The 22,227-nt window shown below is 23.8% G+C and overlaps 7 protein-coding genes across 7 annotated transcripts; 5 read left to right on the top strand and 2 right to left on the bottom strand.

The window, feature by feature from the left end:
• Positions 1 to 853: 853 nt before the first annotated feature.
• PCHAS_0205300 (pre-rRNA-processing protein TSR2, putative) lies at positions 854 to 1,754 on the bottom strand (the record flags this gene model as incomplete). Its single annotated transcript, XM_016798681.1, has 4 exons — positions 854 to 1,087; positions 1,192 to 1,277; positions 1,411 to 1,511; positions 1,693 to 1,754. The coding sequence occupies 4 exons, from the start codon at positions 1,752 to 1,754 to the stop codon at positions 854 to 856; spliced, it is 483 nt and encodes a 160-aa protein (XP_016653077.1).
• A 2,763-nt stretch (positions 1,755 to 4,517) lies between these two features.
• PCHAS_0205400 (calcium-transporting ATPase, putative) lies at positions 4,518 to 8,056 on the top strand (the record flags this gene model as incomplete). Its single annotated transcript, XM_016798688.1, has 3 exons — positions 4,518 to 7,242; positions 7,335 to 7,633; positions 7,724 to 8,056. The coding sequence occupies 3 exons, from the start codon at positions 4,518 to 4,520 to the stop codon at positions 8,054 to 8,056; spliced, it is 3,357 nt and encodes a 1,118-aa protein (XP_016653078.1).
• Positions 8,057 to 8,795: 739 nt separating this feature from the next.
• On the top strand, positions 8,796 to 9,617 carry PCHAS_0205500 (EF hand domain-containing protein, putative; the record flags this gene model as incomplete). The annotated part of the gene is made up of 2 exons (XM_016798696.1): positions 8,796 to 8,902; positions 9,119 to 9,617. 2 exons carry the CDS (start codon positions 8,796 to 8,798, stop codon positions 9,615 to 9,617), a joined length of 606 nt encoding a protein of 201 aa, XP_016653079.1.
• A 1,177-nt stretch (positions 9,618 to 10,794) lies between these two features.
• On the top strand, positions 10,795 to 11,946 carry PCHAS_0205600 (V-type proton ATPase subunit C, putative; the record flags this gene model as incomplete). Its single annotated transcript, XM_736344.1, has 1 exon — positions 10,795 to 11,946. One exon carries the CDS (start codon positions 10,795 to 10,797, stop codon positions 11,944 to 11,946), a length of 1,152 nt encoding a protein of 383 aa, XP_741437.1.
• A 1,515-nt stretch (positions 11,947 to 13,461) lies between these two features.
• Positions 13,462 to 15,519, top strand: PCHAS_0205700 (conserved protein, unknown function; the record flags this gene model as incomplete). Its single annotated transcript, XM_734477.2, has 1 exon — positions 13,462 to 15,519. One exon carries the CDS (start codon positions 13,462 to 13,464, stop codon positions 15,517 to 15,519), a length of 2,058 nt encoding a protein of 685 aa, XP_739570.2.
• Positions 15,520 to 15,944: 425 nt separating this feature from the next.
• Positions 15,945 to 17,420, bottom strand: PCHAS_0205800 (3'-5' exonuclease, putative; the record flags this gene model as incomplete). The annotated part of the gene is made up of 1 exon (XM_016798714.1): positions 15,945 to 17,420. The coding sequence occupies one exon, from the start codon at positions 17,418 to 17,420 to the stop codon at positions 15,945 to 15,947; it is 1,476 nt and encodes a 491-aa protein (XP_016653080.1).
• Positions 17,421 to 19,547: 2,127 nt separating this feature from the next.
• Positions 19,548 to 22,101, top strand: PCHAS_0205900 (cyclin-dependent kinases regulatory subunit, putative; the record flags this gene model as incomplete). Its single annotated transcript, XM_732826.2, has 2 exons — positions 19,548 to 20,922; positions 21,035 to 22,101. 2 exons carry the CDS (start codon positions 19,548 to 19,550, stop codon positions 22,099 to 22,101), a joined length of 2,442 nt encoding a protein of 813 aa, XP_737919.2.
• Positions 22,102 to 22,227: the final 126 nt, after the last annotated feature.

A 22,227-nucleotide genomic window follows, 5' to 3' on the forward strand; every position in this document is an offset into this window, starting at 1 on the left:
TTGAAAAAATTATATACATTTTCTTCATTCTTAGATAATTATTATATGGAACAAAAGTACACATATATCATTTTACGTAAGTTTGAAATATACCATGCTCCAACATAATTGTGAAGCGAACATGTGTGTATTATTTGCCCATACAAAATATACAAATTTATATATCTATGACAATGCACAAATGCAAAATTAATGCTTATTATTTTTTGAAATATTTATTTTTTAAAATACATATAATTTAAGGTAAAGGATCTTTATATAGTTTATATTATATATGAAATAAAAAAATACACATGTATATATAATTATAAAAAACAAATTATCCTAATAATAAAAACATTTCAAACAAAAAATAGAAGAAAAGAAAAAAGAAACAATTGCTAAATATGTTTATGCTTATATGTTGATACTCAAAATTTTCTTATAATCTTAGAAATATTCACAACTCGTTTGGTCATTTTTATTTTTTTTTAACCAAAGATGAAATAAATCATTTGTAAAAAAAATATATATTAGCGATTTTTTCATATAGCTAGAATTTCCCTTTAAAAAAAATATGATAAATATAGCTATTTGCAATAAGAAGTATATAAATTATAAAAAAAAACATGAACAGTTCAGATTATTTTATCCGTTATGTATGATTTGTACATGTTTTTTTCCCCTTTTACTGAATATTTCAAAATGGTACAAAATAATTTGATATAACAAATGTTCATTATTCTTGTTGCTAGTGATATGTTTAATAGACAAAAGTAATTTTTATCACAGGAAAAAAAATATGTGTATATATTTGACTTATTCTGCATACACATATGTATAGGAAATATTTAGGTTTTTCAATGAGCTTTATTTATTGAATGTCTTCTGATTCATATGAATCCGAATATGCTTGATTGGAATCGTCCTCATCTGAATATTCGCTAGCTGAATCATCTTCTTCATCTATATCCGCTTCTTGTATTAAATTATGTTCTCTACAAGAGTTTAAATCGGATTCTTGTATATTTCTAATTTTTTCAATCATTTCTAAATTATTGTTTTTTAAATCTTTGTACAAATCTAATATTAAATCAGAAACTTCGATCTACAAATTGGAAAAAAAATAAAGCGTATAATTGTTAATAAATTAATATTTTTCATAGTTTTGCTTATATTTCTATTATTTATTCGTTTGTTTGTTTATCTTACATCACTATCATCATCAAGATCCACATTAAAAAGCGTATTAATTTCATCTCTTAAGTAGTCACAAAGTTTATCTTTGGGTCCCGTGTCTTGAGAATAGTATATGAAAAAAATAAAAAAATGCATATATATATTTTGATTATCTAAGTAATAAGAAATGGGAATGCATTTTAGCGGCTAATTCGGTATATGCATACACGTTAACATTTTTTGTGTGCTTACTTGATAAAACATAATTATGGACATATTCAATTAACTTTTTTTTCTTTTCCTCTGAGGATGTTCCACCCCAATTATTTGTCACAGCTAAACGGAGCACTGTCCTATATCAATGGAAAACGAAATTTTATATTTTTTTTATTTATTCAATCGTATGTAAATAAATATAAATTGTAGATATGCATGATGGAAGGTATAGCAATAATCCTTGTAGATGACAAATGCAGGTTTTTGCCAAATACATAGAATATTTACATATATTAAATTGCTTTTTTTATATAATACCATTTATCAAATATTAAGTTAATCCCTTCAAGTAATAAAGTAGATAAATTTTCACTATTCATTATTATTATTATTTTATTTAAAGTAAAATTAAAATATGTTTTTCAAAAAATAACCCGTTATATATTTTATAGAAACCCTGTTTCATTAATTTTTAAGCAATCCGTTTTTTTATATTTTTTTTGTCGTTGTTTTTTTTCCACTCGTTTTTTAATTACAACGATTACATTTTATTGTGCCCAAAAAAGGGGAAAAAGTATAAAGATACTTTTATTTTATAAAAAAAAATGTCTATATATTCCTGATTTACTATAAAATAAATATTATATCCAATTATATATTGCTACAAGTATTGACGTTTGCCATTCTCGTGATGCTATTTTTATTTTTTTTATTTTTTACTAGCCAAATATTGTTACATATTAGGAAATAACATATAAAAAATATAATAAAAGAAAAAAATTAAAAAATTTACAAACGTAGAAAATGATAGCACGGTAAATAAGAATAATAAAACAAGTGAACTTTGAACAACTTTAGAAAAAAGTTAAATGAAAAATATAAATTTCCCAAATAATATATTATTTCTTATTATTGCCCCCACCCCAATTTGTAAAATATTACTGTATATTTTTTACATGAACTGTTAATAATTAAATGGGATAATTCATAAATTTTAATTTTATTATTCCAAAATGAACAGGTTGAAATCGTAAGTTATCAAAAATAATGCTAATTTTTTCTTTTATTTGTCATATTTTTTATAATTATAAATGAGCATAGATAAAATATGTGCATATGTAAGTTGGTGTTATACGTTTTTATGGATTAAACTTATAAATGGGCGTATATATTTCTCCTCTATACTTTCGGATAGCCATATCAATATGCTAATGTTTGTATAACCTTGTTCAGTCTCATAAGGTATAGAAATGGTTATATAACAATGAGGTATAATTTAGCTTATCCAATTTCTTTACATAAATTTATTTATTTAAAGACAGAATAATATTATATATATACAAAACAATATTTTTGTATGTAGGGGTATTTTATAAAAAATATTTTTTCCCCTTTTCTCACACACATAAAGTAAATAATTATATCCAATGTAATATAAAAAGGGTAACAAAATTAATAAGAGATATACTTATCATATCATCTTATGAATAATTTAACACAATGCTTACGCATATGTATGTGCATATTTATTGGGGGTAATATTTATTATTAACATTACAAAGCAATAATTTTTTTTTCCTAATAAGACTTTTTTTATGACTGTTCATAAATATTTATCTAAAAAAATTATTAGTATAAATTTACTTTTATATCATTATGTGTGTTTAGTAAATGTGCTTATGAATAATTTTACACGCATAATATAGTAATACTAAATAAAAGAAAAAAATGTGTTAGTTGCCAAATATCATTGTCATTAATTTTATTATTCTTATGAAAGAAATAATATATCATAAAGATAAATTAGCTAAAGATATTTATAAAATAAGCGAATGGAAATATGAGCATATTTAAAAAAGTATAATATATATTGTTGTTAATTTGCTTTTGTATATTATAAACACTATATGGTATTTACGCTTTTTCTTATACACATTTTTTATTTAATTTATAATAATTTAGTATGGAATAATTAATTTTTTTTTCTTAATTGAGATATATATTTTATTTTGTGTCAGTTTTCTACAATGCAAATAGAAAAAAAATATATTTTTATGCATACATAACATATTATTTTAAAAATAATTGAAAATTAAGAAATAATAGCAATTTTCATGATATATTTTTTTCATTTATTAATCATTTCATTTATGCTTAACATGATCTCGTAACAATAAAAAATAAAAAAATAAATCGCTAAAAAGATACAAAAATATATAAAATGTATGGTGATTTATTTTTATAAGTGTACATATATATATATACATACACGGTATTATAAGTGCTCATTACTTAATAGCTTTAAAATTTATAAAATTTTTTACCATATTTGTTATGTATGTAAAATAGATACGCTTATTTATGTATACATTTTTTTTTCCTGTTTCAATAAATAAAAATATATATATATATTTTATCCCTTGTTTTATATTTCTATTATTTTTATTTATTTTTCTTTTTTTTTTTAATGTGCTTTTCTTTTTGTTTTACATAATGCCAAAAAATGCGTAGTAAAATTAGGATTTATATATAATATATACACATATATTATTATAAGTATGCACATGAAAAGGATTATAAATATATTGATTTAGGTATGTACATATAGTATAATAAAGTACGCTAATTAAGATAAAACAAACTTAAAAAAAAATTATATAAAAATAATTCTGTGGATTTACAAAATAATTGATCCCCCAAAAGAAACAAGAGAAACACATCACGTATGTACATGTATGTATTTATGCGTATTATGTGTTAAATAAACATTAGAGGTGATTATATTTGTTTTTTATTTTTTTCATAATATTTTAAAAAAATAATATACAAAATTTGGAGTCACAATTATTTTAATCTATGATAAAAGTTTATATTGAAGTGTTTGCTTTTCGTCGCAGCATATGCCCGTGAGTATATGCATATATGTATATGTGCCTATATGCATATAGATAAATAGAAATATAATTTATGAGTAGGTTAGCCCTTTGATTTAAAAATAAATTTTGATTTAAGATCACATTACAATTATCAAATAAAAAGATATATATATCGAGAGACATTTCCAGTAGATATCATTCGATGTATTTTGCCATATTGTCAATAAAATAAGCATACAAAATAATAATTGATACTGCGAAAATATAATGGAAGATATTTTGAAATATGCACATGTATATAATGTAGAAGATGTTTTGAGAGCAGTAAAAGTAGATGAAAATCGGGGTTTATCCGAAAATGAAATAAGAAAGAGAATAATGCAATATGGGTTCAACGAATTGGAAGTAGAAAAAAAAAAAGGAATTTTTGAATTGATATTGAATCAGTTTGATGACTTATTAGTAAAGATATTGCTTTTAGCTGCTTTTGTTAGTTTTGCACTAACATTACTAGATATGAAAGATAATGAAGTAGCTTTATGTGATTTTATAGAACCCGTTGTTATATTATTGATACTTATATTAAATGCAGCTGTTGGAGTATGGCAAGAATGTAATGCAGAAAAATCGTTAGAGGCACTAAAACAGTTGCAGCCAACAAAGGCAAAAGTATTGAGAGAAGGTAAATGGGAAGTTATAGATAGTAAATATTTAACAGTTGGTGATATAATTGAATTAAGTGTTGGTAATAAAACACCAGCAGATGTTCGAATTATTAAAATATTTTCAACAAGTATTAAAGCAGAACAAAGTATGTTAACTGGTGAATCATGCTCTGTTGATAAATATGCAGAAAAATTAGATGAATCATTAAAAAATTGTGAAATTCAATTAAAAAAAAATATATTATTTTCTTCTACAGCTATTGTAGCAGGTAGATGTATAGCTGTTGTAATTAAAATAGGTATGAAAACTGAAATAGGTAATATACAACATGCAGTTATAGAATCAAATAATGAAGAAACAGATACACCATTACAAATAAAAATAGATTCATTTGGAAAACAATTATCAAAAATTATATTTATTATTTGTGTAACCGTTTGGATTATTAATTTTAAACATTTTTCAGATCCAGTACATGAATCATTTTTATATGGATGTTTATATTATTTCAAAATCAGTGTGGCATTAGCTGTTGCTGCAATTCCTGAAGGATTACCAGCAGTTATTACTACATGTTTAGCTTTAGGAACCAGACGAATGGTCAAAAAAAATGCTATTGTTAGAAAGTTACAAAGTGTTGAAACATTAGGTTGTACCACTGTTATATGTTCTGATAAAACCGGAACCTTAACAACAAATCAAATGACAGCTACTGTTTTTCATATATTTAGAGAATCAAATACATTAAAAGAATATCAACTATGTCAAAGAGGAGAAACCTATTTCTTTTATGAAACTAATACTAATCAAGATGGTGAAGAAGATTCATTTTTTAAAAAATTACAAGAAGAGGAAAATAATGAATCTAATTATAAAAGACAAATAAGTAAAAATATAATACATGATGAAGAAGATTCAGATGATGAAAGAGCACCGTTAATGAATATGAAATCAAATGTAAATACAATTATAAGTAGAGGTAGTAGAATTATTGATGATAAAATAAATAAATATAGTTATTCCGATCTTGATTATCATTTTTATATGTGTTTATGTAATTGTAATGAAGCTAGTATTTTATGTAATAGGAATAATAAGATTATTAAAACATTTGGAGATAGTACCGAATTAGCTTTACTTCATTTCGTTCATAATTTTAATATAACTCCTAATAGTGCAAAAAATAATAAAATGACATCTGAATATGAAAAATTAAATAGTGGAAGCAGAAAAAATAGTGACCTGGATACCGATTGTGATTCTTTATATAGTAGTGAAAAAAAAACAAAAGTTTCAGATAAAAAATCGGAACCATCATTCCCAAGTGAATGTATAACTGCATGGAGAAACGAATGTACAACATTGCGAATTATTGAATTTACTCGTGAAAGAAAACTAATGAGTGTCATTGTAGAAAATAATAAGAATGAATATATATTATATTGTAAAGGTGCACCAGAAAATATTATTAATAGATGTAAATATTACATGTCTAAAAATGATGTACGGTCATTAACTGATTCTATGAAAAATGAAATTTTAAATAAAATTAAAAATATGGGAAAAAGAGCTTTGAGAACTTTAAGTTTTGCATATAAAAAAGTTAAAGCCAATGATATTAATATAAAAAATGCTGAAGATTATTATAAATTAGAATATGATTTAATATATATAGGAGGATTAGGTATAATTGATCCCCCAAGGAAGAATGTAGGAAAAGCTATTAGTTTATGTCACTTAGCAGGCATTCGTGTTTTTATGATTACTGGTGATAATATTGATACTGCAAAAGCTATTGCTAAAGAAATCCATATATTGAATAATGATGATACTGATAAATATAGTTGTTGCTTTAATGGACGTGAATTTGAAGAACTACCTTTAGAAAAACAAAAATATATTTTAAAAAATTATCAACAAATAGTATTCTGTAGAACTGAACCAAAACATAAAAAAAATATTGTTAAAATTTTAAAAGATTTAGGAGAAACTGTTGCTATGACAGGTGATGGTGTAAATGATGCACCTGCTCTTAAATCTGCTGATATAGGTATTGCTATGGGTATAAATGGAACTCAAGTTGCTAAGGAAGCTTCCGATATTGTTTTAGCTGATGATAATTTTAATACTATTGTTGAAGCTATTAAAGAAGGACGATGTATATATAACAACATGAAAGCTTTTATACGATATCTTATAAGTAGTAATATTGGAGAAGTTGCTTCGATTTTCATTACTGCTATTTTGGGTATCCCCGATAGTTTGGCTCCCGTCCAGTTACTATGGGTTAACTTAGTAACTGATGGTTTACCTGCCACTGCTCTCGGTAAGTTTGTGAATCTTCACATGTTTCCATTTTCTCACCTTTTCCATTTCTTACTTTGTTTCGCTTATTTTGTCATTTCTTTACCATCGCAGGATTCAACCCCCCCGAGCACGACGTGATGAAATGCAAACCCAGACACAGGAACGACAACTTAATAAACGGGCTGACATTGCTTAGATACATAATTATAGGTACATATGTTGGAATAGCTACAGTGTCAATCTTTGTATATTGGTTTGTGTTTTATCCAGATATGGATAATCACACTCTAATAAATTTTTATCAACTTTCTCACTACAATCAATGTAAAACGTGGGAAAATTTTAAAGTGAATAAAGTATATGGTATGTCCGAGGATCTATGCTCTTATTTTTCTGCTGGCAAAGTCAAGGTAATAAAATCATTCCGTTTTTATCATAAATTTTGTATGCATGCAACAATATAGTTATTCATTTGACGTTTGTTTACTTCTTTTTTTTAGGCAAGTACCTTATCATTATCCGTTCTAGTCTTGATCGAAATGTTCAATGCGCTTAATGCACTTAGTGAGTATAACTCATTATTTGTGCTTCCACCATGGCGAAATATGTACCTAGTATTTGCAACAATAGGATCTTTACTTCTTCACTGTATGATCATATATTTCCCACCACTAGCTAGAATATTTGGGGTTGTGCCACTTAATTTACACGATTGGTTTTTAGTATTCTTGTGGTCCTTCCCTGTAATAATAATTGATGAAATTATCAAATTTTATGCAAAAAAACAATTAAACAAAGAACTCGGGTATGGTCAAAAATTGAAGACGCACTAATGCACACATTTACTTCGCATCAAATAATTATAAACATGTTGTACATGGAAGTTTATGTCTTCTTTCGTTTCTTTTCTTTTCTGTTTTTTTTTTTTTTTTTATTGTGATACTTTTCTAAATTAAACCCCCAAATTATGAATATGCATAATGTATACTTATCTCTTAATTATTTTACTTCGCTTATTTTTATTTTATTTTCTTCTTCCTATTTTATATTGTATTTAAATTAGTATAACATTATTACTATCCCATTTTTATTTTTTTAAATATATTATAAAAGTACAATAAAAAGAAAAATAACGAACATCAATTTTTTATATATTCCTTATTTATAAATATTTACAATTTTTTTTTTAAATATATATTGATGTCTTTTTCGAATAATTCTAATTTTTTTTCGACAATTTTTTTAAGTATACACATATTTGGGTATTGAAAAAGGTGTGCGTAAAATGAGGAAAATTATACACATTCTTCCTTTTCATTATTTTTAATTTTTATAAAAAAAAATGAAAATAACAAGATATATAATTGGTAATTAAAAATATAAACTACGAATTTACTACTGTTTTATGTATTTTCTTTTTTTTTTTTTTTTTTTTTTTTTTTTTTTTAACTTTATTATTTGTTACATCCCTATGCAAATGGCCACAATGATACTACTTGACAAATAAAGAAGGGAACATAACGAAATACAGTTATTTTAAAAATTTTTTTATTTTATACATTTTGAGAAAAAATGGAACTAGCATACGAACATGAAGTTACAAAAAAAATAGTTTATAAAATAATAAACAATATGAACAGCAAAAATGATGTAACATTAGAAAGGATGCAACACACCAGGTACAGTATTCATTTTGTTACCATCTTACTACTGCCTTACATGTGTATTTACTTGAAAATATAAGAATGGTCATGAAGTAATGGCACACTTTCAAAAAGGCACAAAGCCAAAACACGTTCATACAATATGCCATATGTCATAGCACAAAGAATAATTCATTTTGTAATATACTTTATAATTATACTTTATTTTGTACATTTTCTTGCCCTTTTTAGAAATAAGATAGTGAAATACTTTTTCGAAGCAGAATTGTTATTTAAATACTATGACATAGGAAAGACTGGTGAGATAGATGTAAGTCTATTCCCACAAATGGCAAGAACATTAAAACAAATATATGATGCAGAAGATATTAAACGGTTTGAAAAAGAAATGGGTGTTAAAAAAATTAATAAAATGACATTACCTATCTTTTTAACTTTATTAAAAAGGAAATTATTTCAAGTTATCGATTTTGATGAAACTTTTCAAAAACATTTTAATATCCTTGATATGGAAAAAAAAAAAAATATAAACCTCGAGAAATTAAAAGGTTTTGTTGGATCCATTGGTGATAAAATAAGTCCTGAGCAATTTGATTTTTTTATAAAATATAATATGAAAAATAATGATAAAATTATTAAAGACGGTATTATTTTTGATAAAAGTAACAACCCTACAAATGTTCCCTTTGATGCATATAAAGAAATGCTAACCTTTTACAAGTCTTTTTGATAATATGATTCAATCGTACATTTCAATAAATTGTATAAACAAAATAAACAGAAAGAAAAGGTAAGCAGTGCATATTTACACAACGAGCCCGCCATTTTGTTTATAGTCCTTTTGCAGATAGGCACACTCGTCTAATTTGATACCCTTCCGATCTTTACTAATCCAATTTTTATGACAAATAATGTAACATATAGAAATTATGAGAAGTTACAAAAAGAGCCTACCCAAGCATGTGTTCATTATATATCCATTTATTATAAAGTATAATTTTTTATTTTTCTCGAAACTATGCTATTAAAAAAGTAGCATATAAATATTATTGTTTTACTTATGAATTTATTTATCATTTTTCAACCTTATTATGTTTTTTATTTATTAATTTTGCTATTTAAAAAAACATTTTTTTATTTCAAAATAGGTTAATATATTGAAAAGAATTTAAATATAGTTTATTAAAAATACGTGTGGCAATTGTTTTCAAAAATGAAGCTCGTGTTATTTCTAGGGTATGCAATACATAACTTACGCTGCTTTACATTACATGCGGTATTATATAATTGCTTACACGTAAATAAAAATACAATAATTTTAAACTACACATACTTATAATATGGCATTATAATATATGCATATATTTTTTTACTTATATTTTTATTTTATAATTTATTTAAAATTTTTTAATTGTTATTTTTTCTCCTTACTATAATTTATGCTGTGCATAGATTATGAGATATGACTATACATGCCTGATTGCATTTATTTTATTTTTATTACGCTTGCATATTTAATAATATTTAATAATATTTAATAGCATTATGCGTGGCCAATCTATGCCTAGTACTGTATGAGTGCTTACTATTTTATGAAAAAGCATGTTGGAATTAATTTTTTATTTTTTATATAATAACTTAAAACATATTATCAATTAACAAAGCAGTGCGTAGCTACCTTATTTGTTATAACTATAAAAATAGTTGAAAAAAAAAAAAAAAAAAAATATTGTAAAAATTCGTAAAAAAGCGACCTTTGAATTGTTTGGAAATTGGGAACAAGAGAAAAAAAGTAATATTAGGATATTTGAAAAAGTATAGAAAGCAATATAGATAACAAAATAAAACTCTCTATGCATGCTAAGCTTGTTTAAAATCTAAATGACGAATTATATTATTAAAAGAAAATGAATGAAGTGCCAATGTGCTTGTTTATTGCTTGCTCGACAAGTGATAACACAAGTAGAGAATATATATACACAATTTTAAAGAACAGATTATTAGGTAGTCATGTATGCATAGATACAAACATATTAGATGTCCCAACGAATTTAAAATTTTGTACATTTGATGACTTATTAAAATGTGCTGACGATTTACAAAAATATGATAGTTATGCTTATGGGTGTTTAAAAAAAATTGAAAAGATAGCTAAAGAATATGATGAAAATATAGAATTAAAAATAATATATCAACGTCAGCATATAAACATAGATCAATATATTAGGCGTTTTAGTTGGGATGATGCAAAGTATCCTAGGAATAGATCACTAGTCGACACAGTCGATGTTATTATTAATAATATAACAAAACTTTCTGATGAAATTCAAATAAAATCTAATATTTTAAATGATTTAAAAGAGAAAAAGAAATTATATATATCAAAACATGATAGTAATAATTTTATACATAAAAATTTAAATGAAATATTAACACCACAAGTTGTTAATGAATCCGATTTTATGGAAACAGAATATATTACAACAGTTATTGCATATGTTTCAAAAGATTCAATAAATGATTGGGTTAGCAATTATGAAAAATTTTCACAATATGTTGTACCTAGATCAACAAAACAATTTAATGATTTAATTGATAAAGATGGAAATACATTATGGAAAGCTTTTGTTTTTAAAAAATTTGTGAATAATTTTATTGAAAATGCAAAAAATAAAAATTTTATTGTCAAACCATTTAAATATGATGAATCACATTATAATAATATTATGGAGTCAAGAACGAAAATTGAAACTGAAGTTATAAGACAAGAAACATTTTTAAGAAGAATGTGTTTAGCTGCTTTTTCAGATGTATTTATTGCATTTATTCATATTAATATTTTACGTGTTTTTTGTGAATCAGTTTTAAGATTTGGTGTACCTCCTAATTTTGCTTCCTTTAGTATTCGAATAAATGGCGAAAGCAAAGAAAAAAAAGTTCGAAAAAAATTATATGATATATTTTCTACTACTGATTCGATCGGAAAAAATTATCTTAAACGCTCCGATGAAAATGATGAAGAAATATATCCATATGTCTCTGTTTCATTTAAAATATAACAATACACAAAGCGAACAATACTTAACCTGTATTTTTTTTTTTTTTCACGAACCATTTAAATGTTATATATGTTTAGAAATAAAAGCGCACTATCGCGTTTTTATTAATATGTTGATTTGTTTTAATGATAGTGGAAAAATATAACTGACAAATAATGCGAACAAAATAGTGTATTCATTGTTTATGTATATTTTTGTTTAAGCCGATAACCAGATTACTTTCGAAGGTTATAGCACAGATGAGAAAACAGACATATACAAATATTAACGCTATCCAAGTTAGTTATTCTTTATTTTTTCGAACCAGAAATAAACTTAAATTGTGATCACTGCTCAAGGTTACAATATACTTAAAACAGAAAATATTAAATAATAAATTTATTCTAAATATAATTCAAATAAAGTCATAGCATATAATATGAAGGGACATAGACATGCAAAACTATGCATATAGTATGCATGATGCCTTTTTATTATACTCCCAAATTTGCAACATTGAATTTGTGTTACATATAATAAAATTAAAAATGTTGTACCCCCATCTTTCGGCTAGTTTTTAAAGAGCCAATATTATTGTGGGCGATGAAAATATTTTACGGTTTATTTTTATTTTATTTTATTTTTATTTTTTTTTCTTTAATTTTGCATGAGATCGTGTATTTCATTTGAAATATTATTGTTTGTTTTTTTCTCCATGCCATTTTGACTGTTTTCTTAATTTAAAAGAAATGCGAAAAATAAAATTGAACGAAAAGAATATACAAATAGTTCAAATCATTCGATGGAATTATCCATCCTTTTCTTTCTTTCCCTTTTCTTTCATTTATTTTCCTCTTTTTTGCTGACCCTCCTTAACTGTTCATGCTCTTTCCTATATAATACACAATTTTTAAGGAAGCTAAATAAATTTGGGTAATATATTATTATTATTTTTTAAAGCATTTATGAAAATTTTTTATTGGAATATCAGGAAAATATACTTTTTATTTTTTGAATTTTTTGCAAATGTGTAAGTGTGCAATGTGCTTATGCATACGTAGCAGCAGAACAAAAATGTGCCATTACCAAAGTGTTTTCATTTTTTTTAAATATTCATTTTTGGGGGGTTAAAGAAAAGAAAAAAAAAGCATATTATAAGAACATAATAATAAATTTTGATTTAATAAATATACAGCTTTTTCAAAATTTTAAATTTGTTCTTAAAAATAATAATTTAAAAAAATATTTGGAAAAAACAAGCGGTGTAATGTTTACACCTATCTTATAAAAATTATTTCATGGCTATTTATTCCAAAAACAGACGAATACCAATTTGAAAAAAAAATATAAAAATAAAAATAGCTAAATACAAAAAAAGAGAAAGAAAGGGATGACTAAAAATATAAAAAAAATGAAATAAGTGTATAACACAAAAACAAAATAATACAGCTTTGATAGTTTATCGTATAGTAAATATATGTTAATACATATTTGCCATAACCCGTATATATAGTACAGATATCCCCTATTTATGCAATGCTTCAGAGGTATTATCAAAGTGAAGAAAAGGATGGATCCATCCGAACGCATTACTTTAAAAAAATTGAAACAGAAAAAATAAGTAAGAGCTTGTTGGATTTGGAAAACATGTTTCAAGTTGAAGACATATTTTTAGACATGTATATAAATGAAAAGGAAAAAAATAATTTTGATTTTTATATAAATAATATATTAGATGATTTTAATAGTAATAATAATTTAGAAAAATGGGCAAACATTGATATTAGTAATGTATATAATTATATTATATATGACAATAAATATTTTAATGATATAATAACTGATAAGAAGGGATATTTAATATTAAAATTAAAATATACGAATGAAAATAAAATTATCACTTCTTATTTTAAAGTTAATTGTCGAAATGCTCAATGGGACAACGAAAAAAAAGTATGGCATATACCTTTATTTTATATTTTTGAAATATCAAAATTAACAATATTTTTAGGAGGAACAGTTAGTGATCTTGTTCTTTATTATTTATGCAAACTATTTCATCACTTTTCGAGTATAAAAAATGTGCATAACAATAATGGAGGTAATAAGCCAACTGATTTAGAGCAAGGGAAAATAGACAATGGTGATAAAAATGGAAAAAATAGCGATTTGAAAAATGATGGAAACAATGAAAATCCTGAGAAAAAAGAAGACATAAATAAAAAAATGACTAGCCAAAATGATGATAAAAAAGCTGAAGAAAAAGAGGAATATAACTTTGAAGCTTTTATTAAAAAAAATAAAACACAATTTATTAAATATATAAAAAATGTAAATATTTTTAAAATAGAACATATAATAATAAATAATGTTGTAAAAAGTGATACATTAAATATAAAAATATTACCATATAATGAAGAAGTTATTAAAAAAATAAAAGAAACTAATTTATTTCATTGGGATAAAGAACAAAACATTTGGCTAGTCAAAAAAAAATTTTTTAAAACTTTTTATGCCAGTGTAATAAAATTTTTTGATTATAAAATATGTTCATACTATGATTTTTTTAAATTTTCAAAACAAAAGCTAGTTGATGGTGATTTAGGAAAAATAAATATGAACAGTTCAGGTGAACAGAAAGAAATAATAAAAAAAAGAAATTATGATAATTCCAAAAGTAATATATCACAAGAAATTATAAGTAAAAAAAAAAAGACAAATGATAAAATGTGTAAACTTAAGGTATATTATGAAGATAGTGCTTCTTCTTATTCTGATGAATTACAACCAAATGTTGACGCAAGTTATTATGAAGGTAGAGAGTTAGTAAATACAATTAAATTAGTTGGTGCTGCAAATAATTATTACAAAGAAATCATATATAATAAATTAAATAAAATAAAAAAATTTAAACCTCCAAATTATACATATGATCCAAAAGGGTGTATTACAAAAAGTGGAGCAGGAACTAAAGGAATAGAAATATATGATTTACCAAGTGATATAAACGAATGGAATAAAATTAGTTTTTGTATAGTTCCCAATGATCATAAAAAAAATTTAGATTTATATGATCCAAAAATTTTGTGTAGTTTAGTTAGTGATGTTTATATGCTTAAAGAAAATGCTGTTGATATTATTTTAAAAAAATATAATAAATGGCCAGAATATAGTGATGTATTTTGGAATAACATATGTGCAGAAAATGAGTTTATAGTCAATAATAAAAGTTTTAACACAAGACAAAAGCTAGCTCATGATCGGTTATTTAATAAGCAATATTTTTATATTTTTAATATTGATAGTATTAAACAATCAAATTATTATGATCCCCTATTTTTGTGTAAAACATTAATTAAATTAGGAGAAGGAATCTTAGTATCAGATCCAATTGATGCAGATTATGTTATTATACATAATTCAGAAGATTCAAATGCAATTAATTTTTATACTTCTTTACAAGAAACATATAAAAATCAAAAAAAAAAAAAAAAAAAACTTCCTTTATTTGTTACTCCGAATTTTATATATGATTGTATTTTGAATTATTCAGTGTCTTATCCCTCAAAAAGTAAAAATCACTTTTGCTTTTAGTTTAAAAAAATATGTCTGCATAAATTAATTTTTGCCTATCCGTTTTTTTACATTAAAATATACATGAATAGCTGTTGCTATATTTTCCTGTTGGAAACAAAAACTTTTTAAGTATATATTTTTTTTTAATTTTCAAAAAAATAGATTATAATTTTATTTTGGTTAGCTTTTTATTTAAAATGAAAAATGTTATAGTAAAGGAGTTAATTATAAAAACTCAAACAAAAGGGTTAAGAAAAAAAACTAAAAAATTAATAAATTTACAACACAACAGTGATTACAAATAAGCAAATTTATTGTATATGCATATTATATAGGAATGTAAACAAATATGTGTGTATCTCTATAGATACTTTTTTATAATTAACTTTTTTTCCAGTAATAAATTTATCTTGATTACACACACATGCACAAAAAAAAATATTTTAAATGATAGCCATATTTTGAATATAACTTAAAATTTCATTGCAGCATTTTATTTCATGATCATAGTTCCAAGAATGTAACTTAATTAAATAGCTATTATTTTCAATATTCTTTAAACCTAAAAAATTTTTATAAGATCCATTTGAATAATGCATTTCTTCCACAAAAGAAATATTATTAATTTTTGAACATGTAACTTTTATTTTATTTTTTAAATTGTTAATAATATATAATTTATCTTTTTCTATATATTCATATCCTTTTTGTGTTTCACAAAGTTTATTATTTGGGTTTTCCGTTTTATCATCAAATGTTTTTTCCAATTGCAAGCATTGGTTAGCTTTTTCATTTTGTGGTGATTTATTAAGTATAGTATTATTTTTATCGTTTACCATTTCGTGATTTATGTCATTTTGGACAGTCTTATTTTTTAAGGGCAATTTTTCATATTCTCGATTTTCACCTGAACAAATTTGATTAACCTCATTATGGTTAATATAACAGTTTTCACTATTCAAATTAATAAAAGAGGATTGATCAATTTTATTTTGTTTTTCTAAAGCTATGTAAACTTCTCTTGAAGCATATGAATCGTTAGCTGCATAAATGATTTGATTTTCGTTTAAATTTTTAGATAACCAATTGGATAGTCTAAATTCTTTATCTAGGTGTTTTTTTAAATATTTTTTTACTAAATTTTGTAAAGAAGGTGGATATATATAATTATCAATAGAATAATTATATAAATCAAATACATTATTAATTTCTATATTTTTGCTTAAAAACATATCTTGATCATTTTTTATATCATGACATACTTTAATTATTTTATCATTTTCTAAAATAGTTTTAACAGACAAAGGGATATCCCCTTTTAAATTATTAATATTAAAAACAAAACATATATCATTTGAGCATAATTGAATTAAGCATAGTTTTTTATTTTCTATTATTTTTCTTGGCTTATCAATATAGCTACCTGTTTGTATAGATCTTAAGTTGCCCTTTAATGTGTGTTCATTCTTACTAGGAGCTATAAAAGTATCGCCACAGCAATCAGTGTTATCATTTGATGTCTCAGCATGTTTATTATTCGAGTTTGTGTTTTTACTTTTTTTTATACATGCTTGATCGGAAATTAAATTGGGTATTTTTTTATGTGTTTCTTTATTTAATATTATATTGGATATTTCTTCTATTGTTTTTTTTTTTCGATTTTTTGACAAATATTCATAATTATTAGAATTTTCATCAAAGTTAATCATAAATTCTGTATCAAACCCTAGAACATTACTGTTAAGGTATTTTAAAATATCCTTATTATATTTCTCAGCATTTTCTTCATTTACGTAAATAATATTACCAGGGAATTTTAACGAAACTAGCTGAGCTGCATTCTCAATTTTCGCAAATTTCTGACTAATATGAAATTCTACAGGCACACTTGAAAACGTTTTTTTCAAAATGTGCAACATTTTACATAAAAAATTAATTAATCAATCATTGCCATTTGGTTTTTCGAAACAATTGATAAAAGAAATTTTTGTAGATATTTTATTTTCAAAAAAAACCCTATAACATAAATATTACTAAGTACAGCTAGCTAAATTTCCAAAAAAAAAAAAAAAAAAAAAAAAAAAAATATTATATGCTCTCTATATATGCATATATCAAATGAGGTGCCCCATTCCTATGGTCGGTAATTAGAACATTTGAAATAAAAGAAATACCAGTTACATAACTTAAAATTGTATATTTTTCAAATTAAAAGAAAGATAAATAGGAATACATAAAATAGTTTATAAAAAATTATGTGAGATATAATATAAATTACAGTATAGCTGTATGGTATATAATAGCTTGTTAAAAAGAACGAACGAACGAACGAACGAGCGAACAGAATTTTACTAAAATATTTATAATGGCAAAACTAACAAATTGATAAATGGTCTTTCCAAATTTTGCACACAATAAAAAAAATACACGTTTTTTTGTTCCTTTTGATAATATATACAATTAATCTTTGTCTCTCTTTCTTTTTTCCCCTCTACCTATTTCTTTACGTTATTTCTTGATTTTTACTGTTCTAGACGATTACATAAAGAATTAAAATAAGAAGGAAAAAAGTTTGTAAACAATATGAATAATATTTTACTATTATATCATACACCGGTATTTAAATTATTGTTGAATTATTTGTTTTAAAATTATGTAGCCATGGGGTTGATATATGTAGCAATACTACAACACGTGTGAGAGAAAAAAAATAAATGAAATGGCAAAACGTTTAAAATAAAAATTATGTGTAAAATAAATTAAAAGGATATATTTATTTTTTAAAACCATGTCCTTCGATAATACGTTTTTATATTTGTATATAAATACATACACATGTATGTTATATATATAATACAAGGGGAGTATAATAAATTTTATGGGGATATAAATTAATTTATGGTATTATACGCGTATCGTTTTGTATGCGAACAGAATTAATAACGTATACTTGTATTGTGTTTATTTTATTATATATAATATATTTTTTCAAAGATTTTGGCCACATAATGTATGTATACAAACGTCCAAGCATTCTGTATATATGTGTATAATTTATGTTTCTTATAAATTTCTTTACGTTAAAATTTGCTTACTATTATTTACTTATACAATTATTTTCTTAATTAATCTTTTATATTTTAAGGACATTTTTTATTTTATTATTTTTTATATTATATTTTATTTTACACAACTTATGAACAATACAAAAGTATATATATATACAATTTAAAAATACAACTATAAGATATACATATAGTTGTTAGTATACTCATTCTTATTCAATCTTATTTTTATAAAGTGCGTTTAGCACCAAAATAAGGCAAATAAAAAATATGATATACCAAAACATATTATCAATGGATAATTGTATATAATATATTATATATGTTCCTGTATTGTGTGTATTTTTTACATGCACATGAATTGTTATGTGTGCATTTGTCAAATTATTTTACATATATATATATTTATTTTCCCTCGTGGATAATTTGTTAATTTGGGTTTACTTAGTGTGCATCCCTTTTGAAAAGTGTATGTGTGTAATTAAAAATGAATTTAAAAAAAGGGAAAATAAAAAAATAAGAGAGAAATAAAAAATAAGAGCGAAATAAAAAATAAAAAGAAAAGATAAGAAAGGAAAACAAATTAATAAAATTTTTTACAGTAACTATTTCATGGTTAAAAATGTGACAATTTTAGTTTTATATAATAATACACACCAAAAAATAATATACTAAGCTAAGAAAAAATATAATTATATATATATGGAATACATTAAGTGTTTATTTTAAATGGAAATCCAAATAAACTTCCAATTAAGGCCCTCCCTTTAGTTTACTTCCATATAAATCGGGCTTTGTTTTTGAGGCCATATTATATTTTTTTTATTTTTACACGGCCTAATAATTATACTTGTCTTATAGCTATTTTCGACTGCTTACAAATTATTATTTTTGTTCGTTGGTTAAATAAAATCGAGCCTTGTGTTGTATATTGTTTTGGTTTTTGCAACAGGTTTTTTTTTAAAATTTATAGTATAAAAAATGCCTAGCGATAACAATTGTTTTTATAATATAAACCTGAGTATTCACAAAATATTCAACCCCAGATATAGTGCCCCGAATAAAATTAGTGATGAAAGTAGACCAGCAAATAAGAAAAGAAGATGTACAGTATCATATATAAATGAAAGGACAGTAAGCCAAAAATTTAATAATGATTATTTAAATTATAATTTTAATAATTCAATAACCAAAAGAAGAAAATGTTCTCCCAATTTAGCATACCCTAATAAAAAATATTCACCCCTTATGAGTAGAAGAGAATTAAGAAATAGTGTCAATCAGAGTATAAAAAAGAGTGAAGCTTTAAGATCTATAGTTAGTGAAACGATTCAAAAGAAAAAAACAGAAACATGTGGAAATAAAGATAATGAAAACTTTTATAATATAAATAAAAAAAAATATTATCTTAGTCGATATTCTGAGGATAACAATTCAAGTGGTATAGAAAATGTTAAGGATGTTCGAGATAAAAAAAATATTAAATTATATTTATCTGGAAATAGAACACAAGGAAATAATCAAATGGGTTCAGGAATAAATCTAAATGAATCATATATTATGAGTAGTCTAGCTCAAAGTGAAAATTGTTATAAAAATAAAAATATGGATAGTTTAAATACGTTTAGAGAGAATCTTCCAATTTATGTTAATTCTCAATCCACGTTTTCTAGTTTCAATTTTGATAGAGAAATCGAAAATAAATATGTAAAAAAAATATTGCAGGATAATTGCCAAACAGTGGACAACGATCAATCGAAACAAAATGAAAAGCATAACATAATTCAAAACCAATGTCTAATCAAAAATAAATATTCATATATCACAGATATGAATCCTATTGAAAAGCAGGAATTAGAAGATAATAATAACAATGAACAAGTTAAAAAAAATAAATATATATCAATAAATAGTAACAATAATAGAAGCTTAATAGGTAGTAACCATAATGATAAACCAAATAGAAACACTATAACTAATTCTTTAAAAAGAAGACATAGTATTCAATTTGAAAAAGAACATGAAAAATATAATTATTCAGATTCAATCTATGTTAACAAAAGATTTAAAGAAACCGATAAAAATAATAAAAGTAGTACACGTAGACATAGTGATGTTATTGGTTCGAATTCTATAAATGGTATATATATGAATAATATGAGAAATTCTGTTAACTTTCAAAATAATATGGATCCTAATATGGCTAGACAATATAATGCATCTAATAATTCACATAATTTCAAAAATATAGATGTTAATAAAAATGCACAGGAGCATAATGAAGAAAAGCCATGGTTTAAAAATTGTTTTCTCAAAAATGATGGCATTTTTGACAATCATCAAGGGATAAGAAAACGTAAGTTAATTTTTTTATTTCATTGGTTAAGGTAGTACATTTGTTTCTTTCCATTTTTCATATCGTCTTTCCATCTTTCATATCTTCATTACATTTTCCATTTTCTTTTTAGAAAAAATTGACACAGCAAATTCGAATGGGCATGATGAACCCACTTTGAAAAATGATGCAGAGTACCTATTTAGCACCGAATTTTTTAAAGACGTATATTCAAATATTCAAAGAAAGGGAGAATTAAATTTTATTGATGAACTATTAGAAAAAGATACTGAATATTATATTAGTAAAAGTAAATTAAATAAAATTGTTGAAAATGCAAAAAATAAAGAAACAAAATATCATTATATAGATAGACTATTTTTGTATAGACATGCAAAGCATGTAGTAGGAGATAAAGAATATGAAGCATATAAAAATAAATGTCGATCTAAACAAAAATATTTAGATGTCCCTTTTCCAAATTTATCAGAAATTATGAATCTTCATCCTATTAGCGATTTAGATGAAATTGATGATAGTGACGAATTTTATGGAGCAGAAGTGAAACTGCTTGAAGATTTTTATTCCAAGCCTTCTAAGACAAAGGACAATACTAAGATATGTACACTCTTTAATAAGAATAAGGATATTGAAAATAAGATAGTAATAAAGAAGCGACCCCCAGTAAGTAAGCCTGATGATCTATATGTATTAGGAACTAGAGAAAAATTAATAAGTTTAATGAATAAAATGAAAAGAGAAAAAGATTCATTTTTTGAACAAATTTTAGATGCACCAGATTTTTCTAAACTATTAGAACCCGTACATTCAGTTAATGAAAGCTTTTTATTATCACATCAATTATTCAATCTTCAACATGCTGCCCAATTTGGACCTGTTGTTTATCTTATCAAAACAGAAGATGAAAAATATATTTATAGAGCTATTGAGGTAAGTAAATTATATGAAGATAAGGTTAAATCAATTCTTGACAACAAAAAACAAAATAGTGATAATAAGGAACGAAATGATGGCTATGATTGTTATTCAAATGAAAGATATCCATTCTTACATGAGCTAGATGTAAAATATTATCTCAAAATCCCAATGAGTACAGGATGGAATCATTTCTGCTATTTGAAGAATCAACATAATGTTCTTTTTTTCAGGAGACCTAAAAATCCATCATCTCTACAATAGTAACACATTATGTAACATAAATCCTGGTTCACCTTTTCTTTACATATAGATATAATATTTTATCTTTGTTTTTCATTTGGTTTACACTTGTGTTTACACGTTATACTCACCTATTGTTTTATTTAC

This window comes from Plasmodium chabaudi (assembly GCF_900002335.3).
Source record: "Plasmodium chabaudi chabaudi strain AS genome assembly, chromosome: 2".
Classification (NCBI taxonomy): Eukaryota; Apicomplexa; class Aconoidasida; order Haemosporida; family Plasmodiidae; genus Plasmodium; species Plasmodium chabaudi.